This window comes from Agelaius phoeniceus, chromosome 3, assembly GCF_051311805.1.
Source record: "Agelaius phoeniceus isolate bAgePho1 chromosome 3, bAgePho1.hap1, whole genome shotgun sequence".
NCBI classification, from domain to species: Eukaryota; Metazoa; Chordata; class Aves; order Passeriformes; family Icteridae; genus Agelaius; species Agelaius phoeniceus.
Window position 1 is genome coordinate 26462859 of NC_135267.1, and position 15905 is coordinate 26478763.

Below are 15905 nucleotides of genomic sequence, written 5' to 3' on the forward strand. Positions count from 1 at the left end.
AGAGTGAAAATGAGTTTTGGAGCCACTAGGCCTAAAACTGGGTTTGCCAGACTGTGCTAGCAAAGGAGCAGAAGGCCAGAAGAGCCCTGGCCTGAGGGTGTGTGCCCGCTCGCTGCCAGCCCTGGCTGCGGGCCGGTGATGGGGAGCCAGGCGGGGTGTCCTGGGTGATGGGGAGCCAGGCGGGGTGCCCTGGGTGATGGGGAGCCAGGCGGGGTGTCCTGGGTCATGGGGAGCCAGGCGGGGTGTCCTGGGTCATGGGGAGCAGGCGGGGTGTCCTGGGTGATGGGGAGCCAGGCGGGGTGTCCTGGGTGATGGGGAGCAGGCGGGGTGTCCTGAGAGGGGTGTCCTGGGTGGTGGGGAACCAGGCGGGGTGTCCTGAGCAGGGTGTCCAGCCCGGAGCAGCGGGAACAGCACCACCTGCAGCCCCGCAGCTCCTGCACACAGCCTCAGTGCTCCTCACCAGGATCAAATCCTCTTCAATAAACCTGTGTGCTTGTTTGCTTTCAACAGAATGAGTGTAGTATGAGATTCAGTGCAAAATGAGCATCGTGACCAGGCTGTGTGTTTGGAGTTGGGGTTTTTCCCAGCAGTAAGGTTTGGGTTTAGGGCAGGAGATGAGAGACCAGAGCTGTGGGTGTGCGTGTCAGTGTGCACGGGGCTTTGGCTCCCTGCTCTCCTGGCGTGGCCCCAGGCTGGCCGTGGAGCCCAGCTCAGCACCTCGCTGTCCCGCAGCATGCTGGGGGCACATTGCCTGGCGGGGAGGGGGCTGCAGTGTCTTGAGCCATACTCATCCTTACATGGGGGATTGTGAGACATCTGTACAGTAAAGTAAGTACTCTTGAAGATTTTTGAAGGAGCAACTTCCTTGGCAGATCAGTCACGTGGGAATGTTTTGACAAATCTCATATTTTCACAATTATATGCTTCATGGCTCGTTACAGCCTCTTCAGAATTTTAGAGTGTTTCTCATAGCATGTGTCAGGCTAGTAAATCTTTATTTTTGTACACAAATGTACACATCTTTTTTGTATTAGAGGGTTTTTTTTATTCTTTACTTATGGCATAGATTTGTTATCATGCAATTAGAATTGCTACTGTGATTTCTTAAGTTTTAAAGATGTAAGGACTAAAACATGCATGTTCTCAAAACTTACAGAAAACTGTTTCCCCCATAAGTATAATTTTTAATAAAAGTTTTCCTTTAAAAACAAGCTTAAGTATGTTTTTAGGAAGCTGAAACATTAGGGAAACTCCTCCGGGTGTCAGGATCTCAACAGTGGCCACAGAAGTTTTTCAGCTCTTTGAATGCTGATGGCATTTGCTGTGGAACACTGTAGTCATAGGGACTCTTAACTATTTATCTATTATCTTGATGAAAATTGTTTTACTGTTACTGAAGTGAGTGGGTGTTCTAAGAGATCTTTCTCCCACAGTCATTGACTCAGATTCTTAAAGAATGAATTTGAAGTTTATTGTGAAACTCACAGCTGGCCTTGTGCCAGCTGTCATTTGGACTTATCTGTGACCTCAGTGGTAATTTAGGCCTGACCCTTTTTTTCTCCTAAACACACCCCTTACAGTTCTAACTTTTGAGCCTTTTCCCATTTTCCTTTGAAAAATCAGTAATGCTTTACATCTGGGCTGGGCATTTAATTAACTCTGCTTCCAGAAGCAAGGAGAGCAGTACTTGAAAAAGACTTTCCCAGGCAATGTGGTCTGAACAGCCTCAGTTGGATCTGTAATACTATAATTCTTGATAACTCCTGGGTGATGACACTGATTTTATGAAGACTTGACAACTGAACTTCAGTTATTCAAAATAAGTATGGTTCAGATTTTATTCTAATTTTGCCTGTTCTGGAAACCAAAAGAAAAGGTCTAATTTGGCATGTTCTCGCAATGATCAGTTCAGATTAATTATAATATGGAAAGGGAGCCTTCTGATGTTTTTAAGGCAGATATTTGATTATAGTAGTCTGCTTTCCTGACCCTGTAAAAAAAAATGGGCAATTTTGCAAATAAGTGAGCACAAAACTCTGCCTTGTTTCCAAGTCATGCAGCTTGCCAGGGCCACAGTGATTACCTCACCTGCCTCAGGGATTTCCTGGTGGCCTCCAGTACATGGGCGTTGCTTTGAGTTGTTCCTGCTTGAGCTGATTATATTCTCTCTCCTGTCTCTTTTGCCTCCACTCTAGATTCTGCAGCATATTAATGTTTGTTTCTGCTTCTTCACACACTATTTCAGTTGAGAATGTGCTCTGTCCATTTTAGGTGTTGGTCTGGAACACACTACATCCTAACAGGAAAGTCTGAAGGATCTGTGTGTATGCTGGGTGTGCACCCACTGTGTACACAGAACTGGGCACAACCCTATTTTCCTGCCATATTTACTTCTAATCAATAAAAAGGGTGTGACTCTTGTTTTAGTAGAATCATCATAGAACCCTAGAACAGTTTGGGTTGGAAGGGACCTTTAAAATGACAGAATCACAGAATAAGCTGCATTTGAAAGGACCTACAAGGGTCATCCAGTCCAGCTCCCAGTTCTGTGGAACACCATTCCCAAGAATCATGCCATATGCCTGAGAATATTGTGCAAACACTTCTGGAACTCTGTCAGGCTTGATGCTGTGACCACTTCCCTGAGGAGCCACCATCCTACTACTAGAATCCTACTACCAGAATCCAGAGTGGAGGCACCTGTGGGTGAAGAACCTTTTCCTAATACCCAGCCTAAACCTCCCCTGACACAACTTCAGGCCATCTAGTCTAATCCTCCCTGCAATGAGCAGGGTCATCTTCAACTAGACCAGGTTGCTTGGAGCCCCATCCAACCTTATCTTGAATGTTTCCAGAGATGAGGCATCCACCTCTCTGGGAAATCTGTTGCAATGTTTCACCACCCTCACTGTAAAAAATTTCTCCCTTATATCTGGTTTAAATCTACTCTCTTTTAATTTAAAACTCTTACACCTTGTCCTGTTGCAACAGGCTCTACTAAGAGGTAGGTATCTCCTGTCCATCCTTGTCAAGACAGAGCTGGTTTTGCTTGCAGCAGTGGAAGTGACAGTCCTTCCCCTTCTACCATATAACTGTAAGCAGCCATTAGTGTGTAAAACTATAGATTTTGTTCTAGAATCAAGACAAATAATATCAATAAAATTTGTAAGAAACAGGTTTTCTGTGGAGGATGGCTTGACTGATGGCAAAACCAGAGATCACTATGTGCAACTTCAGTTCACTAAACATTGGCATCTAGGACTGCTTGAGATGTATAAGGACATTCAGTACAGACATCTAGTCCTGGCCAGCAGGACTTAGGCAAACATTAGCCTAAGAATGGAGGCTAATGTTTGCCTAAGTCTGGAGAAGAAGGGAGACCATAAACCAGCCCTTTAGGTAGTGGCCAGGCAGCTGAATCATGCTCTTCTTTCCCTGTCAGGCAGACTGCAGGCAGTGGTGACAGGTGCTGTGATGCCAGCTCACAGAGGAGGAGGGCAAGCCTGGCAGGCCAGGAAATTTTATAGAAGACGCAGAACAGTGTGGGGGTCTGAGTGGAAGCTTTTGGAGATGACAGCTGTCTTCTTGGTCATCATCTCTGAAGTGTCTGACATGATGTGGTCTGGGGTCAGGATTCAAGCTTTGTCACTGCTACAGTATTGAAAGCTGGTTTTTACTGGTGATAGTGCAGAGATTCCCTAAGGCACTAGATTGCAAAGCATAAGCTTGCTGGAAAAGGATGATATGAAAATATCTTATGCTTATGTCAAGGAGAATGGAGCTTTCCTTACTACAAACATCATAGTATACATGCCAGAAGATGAATCACTTCTGAAACAGTGCTTTACATTCACTCTGTCTCCTTTTCACTGGTGAAGCCATTTTGCCTTTCTTGGTTAAGTTTTGTCAGATGCACCTCAGCCACTCTGTGTTTCCCACGTCTTCCTTAAAGAATCTCTTCTCATGCCCAAATTATCAAATCTGCCACACTCACATAGGTATATTGCAAAAAGTTGCCTGAGGCAACATGTAACCTACTTCACATGTGGACCTTGTAAAATGTCAGGCTGACAATTCTGTGATTTTATTCAAAACCACAAGAACTGTTGTGAAATTTTATGGACTCAGTAGATCCCACACATCTGTCCAGGGACTCCCATTTGAATCCAGTATTTGTGATACTATGTGTTATGAAGGAGGCTGAAAAAGATTTTGTTATATGTGTTGGGAGACAAGAGTTGCCCAAGTGATAGTTAGAGAGAGGTGGTTTTTCACGCTTTTCCTGAAGTGTCAATGGAGGATCTCTTGAGGAGTGCAAGATGCTCCTTTTGGAAGAAGTGATCTGATGCTTTGAGTGAACATACTTGCTCACATCAGTTGCCCAATTATGGCATTTTAGATGCACATCTGCTGCTCAGAGTATTGGAAGAAATTCCTTATTATGTTGCCTTGTACCAGGATGACTGGCACAGTATGTACTAAATAATTAATCCTCACAGTAATTGCCAGCCAGTGGCAGAACTAATGCAGATACATAAGGTGTACTGCTGGTTTTCCTGTTTTGACAGCCCTGTGCCAGTTTTTTCATATCCAGTGTGAGTTCATCTCTGAAGTGTCTGTGATTTCTAGAAAGATAAACTGGGGAAGATGGTTGGCTTTGTAATGCTTAGGAAACCTCAGAGCATAAGAAACAAACAGAAGGTTAACAAATGTGTGCTGTGAGAGACAGAATAGCAGGATAACAAAATTATCTTGCTTCTAATGGATAAAAAAACAGACAGAACAGAAATAGTGGTATTTTCTCACCCCACAATTCAGATACCTGCACACTGGGCAAATCCCCTGAGTTTTATGTTGAAAAGAGTGTGGGCATTGACTTGGTGCTGCACAAACAGTTCTTTAACTGTGCTGTGCAGTGTCTTTGAGATGTACACCACATTCCCCTGTCCTTAACCTTATGTCCTCTCCTGTGCCTCTGGCCACCAGCCTGTGCTGTGGGTCTGTTTTGGCTGGGGATTCTGCTTTCCAAAGAGAAGTGGAAAGTGGCACGTCCTGGGTGGTGGGACAGGCAGCCCTCTCACAGGGTTTTGTCATAAAGAAAAGTTGCCTGCTTTTAACAGAAAGAGTTTAGCAGTCAGTTTGGTATAGTCCTTTGAATATAAAAATAACATGTGGGTTAAAAATTAGAGATTCTTATGCTTCTCATCTTTTAAGCATTTATCATAATCAAATCTTGTATCAGGGATATCAATTATTTAAATGGTTTCCCTTTTTTTTGCTTTCACCAGAGATGTAGTAGGAGAACACCTGTTCTTTGTTCAGCTTGGCAGTACTTTAGTATTATCAGAGAAAATTTTTCTTTTTTTTTACATTAATTGCTTGCAGGATTAAAAAAGTAAATAAATTTAAAATTATACTATTTTGTGTATGTGTGTGAGGGTGTAAAGCTTATGTATATGTATTAGAGTGTTGGATTGTAATTTGGCTGTGCATGTAGAGTCTTTGTAAGCGTTTTGGAAAAGATGTGTTGTAATTCCTCATGGAACAGTCTTCTAGATGACTTGTTCTGGCTAGTCTTCAGCACAAGCATAAATATGTTCTGATGCTACTCTCAGTTAAGATGATGGTGTTTGTGAAAACAGATTGCAGGATAATTTCATGTTTAAAATTGGAGCAAGGAAACTTGAACTAAAAAGCTAATCTTAGGTATGGAGATAGTTTTTTATGCAACAGGATGAATCTCAAGATTCCCCCAAAAGTGTAGCAAACCAAGTTATTGTATTAAGTTGAAGATCTGGGTTGATTCTTGCTGCCCTCATCACACACATATGTTGGCACTCAGAGTGTGCCATGAGATCCCATAGATCTCATGTTGTGAGTACAGCTCATCTCTAGCAGAGATTAGGAAGAAGAAAATTTCTGATGTTGTATTTTATCCAAAGCTTAGGAAGTTTCTGATCTGGTGGTTCAACAGGAACACCAGGGAGCTGACTTTAAACTGTAGCTGGAAAGCCCTCAACCTCTGCCCCAGCAAGTCAAGAATCTCTGATTCTGAAAAATTAAGTCCTTTGTGTCACATTCAAAGAGCAGCTGGCTGGAATTGCTTAAGCCATTTCAGATAGAGTTGTAATTAAGCTAATGGTAAGAATCCAGAAGTTAGCCTGTGGACAGATATCTCCCAGATTTGTTGTGCCTGTCAGTAAAGGTGGATCTTCCATCTGTGTCTCTTGTCACTGCAGCCTCTCACTAGATCAACCCAATGTCATGGTTCTTTGCTATGGTGTGTAAGGTGGGTGTGTGAGTTGTTGGGAAAGCTGACTAAGTACTGGGAAACCTGAGGTGACAATACATGCTGTTAACTGGTGGATGGCATGCTTTGATTAGGAAGTGTGTTACTTCCAGCCTGACTGCAGTGAACATGCATGCTGCTGATAATATATATCTGTTGGGTATTTTTTTTACAATCCATTGAATCTAGCTACTGTTATCATAGTGGTCATTATTTAGGTCCAAATAATAATATCTGATATTGTTTAAATTGTGAGATACTGATTTTTTTCATTGCTGCATGCATTCATTATCTGTAACTTAATTCTGTTTTTCTTTTCATTAAAGTGATTTAAAGTGTGATGAAACTGTGCAAGTGCAGACACAGATGTGAACTTTGTCTATTACAATTAACTTGCATTTGTTAATTTGTCATGAACGTGAAGAAATTTAAAAAAAGCAATGCTGAGGTAGAGCATCTGAGGTTTATCTGTATTTTAAAAGATATGTATTAATATGAGTGTGAATTCTCAGGTATAAACAGAGATCATGTATTTATTTTTTGCATTTATCCATGCAGGTTCGAAAGCATGTGAATGACCTATATGAAGACCTAAGAGATGGACATAACTTAATCTCACTTCTAGAAGTCCTTTCTGGAGACACCTTGGTAAGCTTTTAGATCATAATGCAATGGTTTCAGATTGTTAATTATGAATTTTCTCTGTTAACTCCTTGTGTATTGACTGCTGTAGATTTCTTTGATATTTTCTGTAATCTGTGACCTAATACCAAAGGCACAAGTTGTATTTCTGTTGGTAAATATGCTGGTGTGAATTCTGTGGGGGAGTGCAATCTGGTCTCTTTGTTTCTTGTGGCTAGTGAGACTTCCTTTCTTAATAGGGTAATGCACTATTTCTTCTGCTCTTTCCTTTCCTTTATTTTCTGATTTTTGTTTTAACAAATATTGGATGCTTAATATCTTTTTGCATTTAAGGGAGTAACTTACAAATAACAAGGATCAAATGTCCCTGAAATTGTCTAACACACTCCTCAGGTGTCATTTCCTTTCTTTGTGAGCATTACTTCCCTTGCTTGGTATTTGTTCTCTTCATTATGTTCTTCTTTTCATGCTCTTCTTTTCATTTGTGGTCTGTCTTGTGTTTTTGCTGTCCTGTCTCCTGTCTGTTGTATTCATTAGCCAAGAGAGCGAGATTTTTTGAAGACCTTACGGTTGGTGAGTTCAACAGAAGCATGCGCAAATGAACAGCATGAGGATGTGGAGGATGAGGATAAGGGGGTAGGTGCCGACCCCCATAACTGTACTAATGCAGTGTTTGAAGTGTGGTGTCTGCTAATGTAAATTCTTAGTTTGGTGTGCTGCAGTAGTGGGCTGTAGAAAGGACAAAAGGACTTTTGTTGATAAACTAGGATACGTGTGTTTATGGTGGAGGTATGGTAAAGACAAATTTTTATTCAGTCTTTCTGTGAACAGCTGAAATGCAAATGTTCAAGATTTCTATTTGTTTTCTGTCATTAAACTGTACAAAACCATGGTGCAAATGTATACTGGACAACACTATCAAGAAGCTATAATTTTTTAAAATAATAGATAGGGAAATACCATTATTCTATTCAACTAAGACCTTTTTTCTTAACTTGCAAACAGTGTTGTCCATATACAAGTAATTTTGACAAAGACTTGAAGGGTCTTCTAAGTGAAATCAATAGAAAAAATTGATTTCTCTTAATTAGAAGCACCAGTTTACTCTTTGCATGGTGTGTGTGCCATAATATTGGGTAATATCTCGAAAAAAGGTAATTCAGTGTGCAGATCTGTTTGTTAAAATTGGCCATATGTAGTAGTGATTTTTATCAAAGCAGGTAGATTAGAAGTTAAGTGACAGCTTTATGTTGTGGCTACTAAAAATACAGATAGTTTGTAGGGTTTGTCTTTCTTGCAAGAAATGCTGAATTATCAATTCTCTATATTTTGCCCATCCAGAGGGGAAATATCTAGTCATAAAGTGTAAAATGTTGGGTGCTTGTTAGTCTGAGTGAGCTGATTTATGCCTTTTTAGACCTTGCATTTTGGCATTTGCTAAAGCAACTTGCTGTCATAGGGCCTGAGTGCCTCCCTGGCTCCTGTGTGTTGTGCTGCAGTTGTGATTTCAGTGGAATTTGTGTGCTTTTTTTCTGGAGGGCAGCATAAATCAAAATGCTGCATTGCTTTATAAAAGAAATATTTCCCCTCTGAGATGATAACTGTGTATTTTAGGATTTACTATACCCTCCTTGTTGTGGAAAACCAAGTTCCAGGGCTGCAGTCCTTCATTCCGTCCGTGGAAGCTACTTGTTAGCAAGGGCCGTAATGCTTGATCCTGAAGTTATTGGTGTGAAAAACAAGGGGCTAAATAGAAGATTCTGTAATAGAAATTAAAATTCTTTTTGTTTCAGTTTATGCTTCTTATTCAACTTCATTTTCTTATGTTTCTTTTTGGCAAGCATCTGATACTCCATAGGGGAAAAAAAGGCAGTTGAGGAAGGCTTGGGCTTATCTGTGTGTTTCACAGTGGTTGTCTGAGGAAATGCTCATATTCATGGCTGATCTCTAGCAGTTATAGTCTGCTTCAGTTTATTGCTGTGAAAGTTTATGAAAAATCTGAAATAAGGAAGATTAGAAGGACTTGGATGTGATGTTGATGGTATAAATTTAACTGCTTTCCCATGCTGATCTGTGACAGCTAAGTATGCGTTTTCTGTGTGATTTGATTCTTCTTCTGGGTGATTTGACACTAACTGCATGCAGTTTTGCCATGTTTCCATTAACACACCACTCATTTTTATTTTACAATTTCTTTTTGATAGGTCTGACTTTGTTTGAGGGGAGTGGCTTGTTAGTTTTTTTCATGCTTTAAAGTTTTCTACCCAAGTCAATAGTTTAAACTTACACTCTAGGACTGTTTGTGTTATATTATTCTGTTTGGAGGAAGATACTATCTTTATTAGATGCTTTAAATAAATATGTATAGATATCATAATCATTATGCAGTCATACCATTAAGCCATGAAGTTCCATACAGAGGTAAGCTTTTCCATCACAGAATCTACCAGAACAATATAAAGGTCCATGACATTACTTTTGTTTTGTTTTGCTTAAAACACTGTAAATATTTTATAATAATGTTTAGTTTCTGTAGGTAATAGCCCTCTTGGCCTTAATAGTACTTTACAGGGAACAGCCTGCATGGATCAAAGTTGCAGCTGGGGACCACTCTTGCCATCCACTGTACTAAAAAATAACTACAGTTAAAATAAAAAGCTAAAGCACACTTTTCCACCAAAGGTATTGACTTCATTAAAGCTGTAGTGCTTCAAATGTTCTACATGGTATATTTAAATCAGACTGTTTGTTCTTATATCTGATGAGAAAATCTCACAAGCACTCTTTTCCACTTGTAGCCCCGAGAAAAAGGTCGGATGCGTTTTCACAGACTGCAGAACGTCCAAATTGCACTTGACTATTTGAAAAAGCGCCAGGTATGATGAAAACAATAATAAAAAAAAAAAAGAATTAATGACATTTTTGTCACCTATAGCTGATAAATAACAAATTTGTCCTGCTTTGTCTCTTTTGCATGTTGTCTAACAACTGCCTCTGTAGGCTCAGCTTTATGTCATGCTTGAGATGGTTAAGAGAGATGTGGGAAAGGCAGTCTTACACCACTCTTTCCTGAGCAATAACAACACATTCCATGTGCTATATGCTATTAAAGAGGAGAAAATTATAGGTGACATCCTAAGGAGTTGGTGATAGTAAATTTAACTGTCTTTCATGCTGCCCAGACACTAGCTGGTATACAGTTTTGTTCATAATCCAATTTTTAGTGCAAAATGCCAATTCAAATATATTAGAATGTTGTATAGAAGTTCCTTGTTTTAATTGTATTAGTTTTGGGAAAACTTTCTCAAATTTTGATCCTGATAAAAGCAAAACTGGTCTTTTCAGACAAATTAGAGATGTGTCAGAGCCACCTGGACACTGTGGAAGATTCAGGCTTAATTTCACTTGTATCTCCTTTTAGCCAGACACTTGAAATCCACATTGTTACATTTCCGCTACTGTGGATTTCTCTGTACTTTTCAATATCTTTTAAATGCTCACAGAAGCTTGATTTCTCCCTTTTCCAAAGGGAAAATAAAGGGATTTCTCCCTTTATCCAAAACATGGAAGGAAAAACTGTTCCTCCTTAAACATCACATCCCAATGAAAATCTACTCTCTGACTGGTTGATTTAAAAAAAAAAAGAAATTGTTTTTGCTACTTCAGAAGTTTGAGAGAATATGAGGTAGCAAACCATAAACAGATACTTAGTTTTGTTATGAAACCAGACATTGTTTTGCATTTTGAAATTTCAAACCTGCCTTTCGGGTCACTGAATGGAATGTGTACACTGAGAACAAAATCCTCCTTTGCTGAGTTCAAAGCAAAGGGCTTTGGTCTTGGCAAATGGTCAGTGGGGCTTGCTTGATTAAAATTTCAGCCCTCTAGTAGGTGTTTCTAAACTGTATTTAGGAGTTAACTGGCTCAGGTTGACTGTGTAACCTCCAAGTAAATGCTTTATTGTGATTATAAGGCAGAGAGAGCCTCTATATTGATAATTTTGAAGCCTGACTTAAGAAATGAACAAACAACAAACTGGAATACACTGTCTTTCTTGCAGAGAGTGGGGTTTGGCACTTTTTTTCTCTCCAAACAGTAAAGATTATGTCTGCAGATCAAAAGAAGGACATACCTTTGCTTGTTCAGTTGATAACAGGACATATGTTGAAAAGCATGTGCATGAAACTTTACTAATGTAAGCATAAAATGCCCTTTAGCTGAGTCATCTTTAACTGCTAGGTTCTATGGATGCATAATACTATGAGAGAAATGAAATTTATTAATAAAATTAGAGAAAAGACCAGAATTATTGAGCTCACTCTGGGTGTGAATTTCTGGGAGTGTAATATCAGCAGCTCTTGTTTTAATCCTATTAAGCATTTGTTTATAGCAATATGAATGAGTACAGCATCAGAAACTATAATAATTATTGTATTTTTAAGCCATTGTTTACTTAAATGTGATACTAAATTCCTAGTTTTATCAAGCCAGACCTGTGTTTTAGCAGGCCAGTTCTCCTGCTGCTGAATCCTTGTTTAAGTACAGGGAAGCGTGGGGTGGAAGAATGGCAGTGATAACTTCCAGTGTCAGCACTGCCCTGGGACTGATACAGCAGCTACAGATCATTATATTCATGTTATCCTGCCCTCCTCTGTTGTGCCTTCCCCTTTTGACAAGAGCTGAGGCAAAGGGTATTTGGCATGGGGAGCAGATCTGCCAGCCTAGTGACAGCTGAGGAATGTCCTCATCCCGGTGTGAGTGGGAGAGGGCAATTCCTGGCAGGCCACTTACAGGCAGAATGCAATTCCTTTCTGCTTTTGAGAATTAAAAAACCCAGCAGAGTAGGCTCAGGAAGTGAGTAGTGCATCCTTTATAGTCATGCCTGTGTAATGCAGTATGTATTTGTGGCGTATTTATTTCAATTTTGCCTGTATTTTCTTTCTATGATGGCAGGTGAAACTGGTTAACATCAGAAATGATGATATAACAGATGGGAATCCCAAATTGACTTTGGGGTTGATATGGACCATAATTTTGCACTTTCAGGTAAGCCTAGTTTTGCTTGACTATATGTTTTTGGTCAGTTTCTTGCACAGTTGTGAGGAATGTCGACATAGACAGGACTCCGTAGATTTTATCTCTTCTCTAATGTGTTTCTAAAGGTTTGGATATTGTATCTTATTTTATGATGTAAGCTGAATCTCAAGATTTTATTTGCTAATTTCCTGTCTGTGGAGTGAGAGTAAAAAAAGCTTCAGTTTTGAACATCATTAAAGGCAGTAATTGATGTATTCCTTCCAGTATTTGGACATATCCTTCTAGTTTTATTCTACAGACTTGTTTTTATTAGTATTAAAATATATTGAAAAATTTTGAATATTTTTTTCCTTCAGGATCTGCTGCTATGAGTATTTTAGCAAGCTGTACTCTCAGCCTCTTCTAGTAGTTCCTCCCATGTCAGCATTTGTTTCTAGCCCCAGTGATGGTGGCATGGGTCACACTAGGTGGCACTCTGGTTGTTGTACACTGGTGGGATTGTGTACAGTATAATGCAGGCTTACAGTGTGTGGTGTTAAATTGCTCCTCAAAAGGAGGCTTGCATAATGGCCCTGGCTGTAGATGATGTAATTCAGATGACAGATAATTCCCATTTAGTGACTGCAGCATTGTTAGCGATGAACTCCCTGCTGTGCAGGCATTTTAAATGATCAGAAATTTGCAAGATCACACACAAAAAACATAGTTCACTTAGGAGTATTCTACACTGGAATTATGACTGAGAAAACATTTCTTTAAAAAGCCAGGAAGGCTGCTAGGATCTAATGTGCCCTTCTGCAAATCCTATTGTGGAGCAAAGATATGAATAGGGTCAGTGGTACCTGGCTTTAAACAGGGTGCACATCTTAGCCCAGACAAGCACATAGAATAAAGGAGAAACCTCTAGCAAGGACCTGGAGCTCCTTCAGCTCCCCTTGTCAAGTCAATCTTTGCTCCCACATGGTTATACAGAGAAGAAAAGGATAGGTTTAAATATATTTAAGCATGACCTAGAAAATTAGGTTGTGATTGAAGGTTGCTCTATTTTAAGAAATAAAGATTATTAACAACTTACTAATAGAAGCTGTTAGTGGAAGTTAAACCTTTACTTGATGTGTATTTTATGTTTTTGAACCTCATTATTAGGCTTTTGCAGAATGAAATTTTTAGTTTTTCTCATTAGGTGAAGCACAGGACATCTGGCACAATTTTAGGGGCTTGTAAAAAGTCATCAATGTTAGTGCTGCCAGTTGTAAAAACTGGATGAAAAGGAAAACCAATTTATATAAATTACCTTCTTTAGGTGAAGTGGTGTGGCAAGGATTTTCCCCTGTAAGGTAGTGAGCTGCATATGAAATATGTTGAAGCATTTAGATTGTAGCTAAAACACACTTCACTATGTCCTAACCCAAATAACTACCACCTAAATATCTGTAAGTACAATTCAGATCTTGTAGATCTGTCAGAGTAGAGTATTTCAGTTGGAGGGGAGCTACAATGCTCATCTAGTGTAACTGCCTGACCAATTCAGGCCTGACTGGAAGTTCAAGCATGTTGCTTAGGGCATTCTCCACATGCATCTTGAACACTGCCAGGCTTGGGGCATCCACCACCTGTCTAGGGAAGCCTGTTCCAATGTCTGACCACCCTCAAGGAGGAGAAATGCTTCCTGATGTCCAATCTAAACCTCAGCACAGTTTTGAAGTATTTCCATGTGTCCAGTGACTGGATACCGGGGAGAAAAGAATCAGAATGGTTTGGGTTGGAAGGGGGCCTTGAAAATTACCTCATTCCATCCCCCCTTCTGGGGGTGGGGACACCTTCAACTAGACCAGATTGCTCAGAACCCCATCCAACCTGGCCTTGAGCATTCCCAGGAATTGGGGCATCCTAACATCTTCCCTGGGATCTGTTCCATGATCTTCCCAGGCACAGAGGAGAGGCTGACAGGTTGATAGTTCCCAGCATTGTCTTTTCTTCCATTTCTAAAGATGGGTTCCCTTTTAAAGAGCTCAACACCTCCCTCCAGTTCCCCACAGAGCAGTGAGGTCACTCTTCAGCCTCCCTTTCTCCAAACTAGACAAACTCCAAGTCCTCAGGTGCTCCACTTAGAACAGGCTTTCCATCCCTGCCACCAGCTTTGTTGCCCTTCTCTGGACATACTCAAGGACCTTCATACCCTTCTTAAACTGTGGAGACCAGAGCTGCACCCAGCTCTCAGAGTGAGGCTGCACCAACACTGAGTACAGCAGGATAATTGCCTCTCTGTACTGGCTGTTTGGGCTGTGTTTGATGCCCCCTAGTATGGGGTCTGCCATCTTGATGACCTTCTTTTTCAAAATAGTGTCTCTAAAAATTGGTGAAAAAGTAATTTTGAGGATGATTACTGGTGCTTGACTAAATATTAAGCCTCTTTAATAAAAATGAAGTAACTGAAGAATGGGATATGTAAAAAAAATATATTCTTTTTGTTAGTAATGGCTGCAGTAAACCTACATTGAGTGCAGAAGGGATTTGTAAAGTGATGTAAGACATATGCCCTGTACTAGTCTGTGCTGCCATAACATTTCATGCATGACATTTCCTGCTATTTCTCTTTAATATGGCAATTCAGTGTCTTTGTCACTTGCATATGGCCCCTTTGGGTTCAGAATGTGAAGTCCAGAAGAATGTACTTAGAACTCAAGTTGTTTTTTTTTTCTTCACTTATATTTAAAATGAGGGAAAAATCTGAACAGAAAAGTGGAGTCTTCACCAAGGGATAAAGCTTTGTGATAATAACTGTGTTTATGCATGGAGTAGTCCCATACTTATGGGAAAGTTGTGATTAGATTCAGTTTGTAGACACCTAAATCCTTGTGCTTATGGGGAGGTATGTTCTTATGCAATTGTCTAAATTGTCCATTTAATATGATAATTAGAAAGATAGAGATTTAGTTTGTACTAGTACAGCCTAGACAGTGAATCAACTAACTAGCTACTAGAGGTTCACTTCACTCAACTAAACATAAACATCTGTGTTGTTGGAGATTTATGAGACACCCATGTGAGTATGAGAAGCATGACCTGGGTCTTCTGGGAAACCCAGCCTCATCTAGGAAGAGACAGATCAGGTAGGATAAACTGCTTCTTGAATGGTGGAAAGCATGTTTAGCAATGGATTTGAGGCCTGGAGGACTAGGCAATACAGAGGGTGAGGCTGATGGAGTAATTCAGATCACCTGAAGGAGCTGCCTAGAGCACCTGTGGAGCTATTCACTTGTCCAGCATAGTTGCTGTGTGTGTTCTGAGATGACACTTCATAGCCAGTAGCATTAGCAGTGGGAAGCAGATTTCCTTAGGTGCTGTGGTGTAAATGCTGTCTCCATATGGATATCTCAGGTATTTCAAAGTGTCTCAAATATTCTAGATGGTCAATTGACTTTCTTATCTCTCTGCTTCAGGGTGTGAATCATTGCTATTGATTGAACCACTAGTACAGGGCTTTTGATTCAGTCTCCTGAAGACAGGTGCCATTTGGTGATACCTGAGGTATCCTGGAGTATGCAGGACATATGTGTGGAGTTCTCCCTGTGAGAAACTCATGATCTTCTGGACCTACAGCTGGAGGCCAGTTGGGATATTGCAGGATATCTCAAAGAGCTCCAGAACCCCATGCTGAGGGAACTGAATCCTGCCCCCACTGCATCAAGTGATCTCTTCAAAACCTAGCCAGTGTGTAAACATGAATATCTAGACACTTAAGTGGGGGTCGTTTAAACTGAATTACTCCTTAATTTTCCCATCATTTGCAGAAGTAGTTAATTTCTCAGTGAGCAGAAACAGCTCTTTGCTATGTGATGTTACTGGCTCAGCTACACATCAGTTATGTGTATTCTAATAACACTGCAATCTGGGAAGTAGTCAAGAGGCCAGAGATTGTTTTTTGTGGCTTATT

The 15905-nt window shown here is 40.3% G+C and overlaps 1 protein-coding gene across 23 annotated transcripts in view; it reads left to right on the top strand.

Moving 5' to 3' along the window:
- Positions 1-15905, top strand: part of DST (dystonin) — a 291993-nt gene that overhangs the window by 101516 nt on the left and 174572 nt on the right. For 12 of the 23 annotated variants that reach the window (XM_077174931.1, XM_077174935.1, XM_077174947.1 and 9 more), the window contains 3 exons: positions 6848-6937; positions 9730-9807; positions 11885-11977. In XM_077174931.1, the coding sequence (XP_077031046.1) occupies positions 6848-6937; positions 9730-9807; positions 11885-11977 (261 nt within the window). Of the gene's footprint in view, positions 1-6847; positions 6938-7468; positions 7568-9729; positions 9808-11884; positions 11978-15905 lie in introns of all 23 variants that reach the window. The other 11 variants (XM_077174926.1, XM_077174932.1, XM_077174929.1 and 8 more) reach the window with 1 other exon arrangement.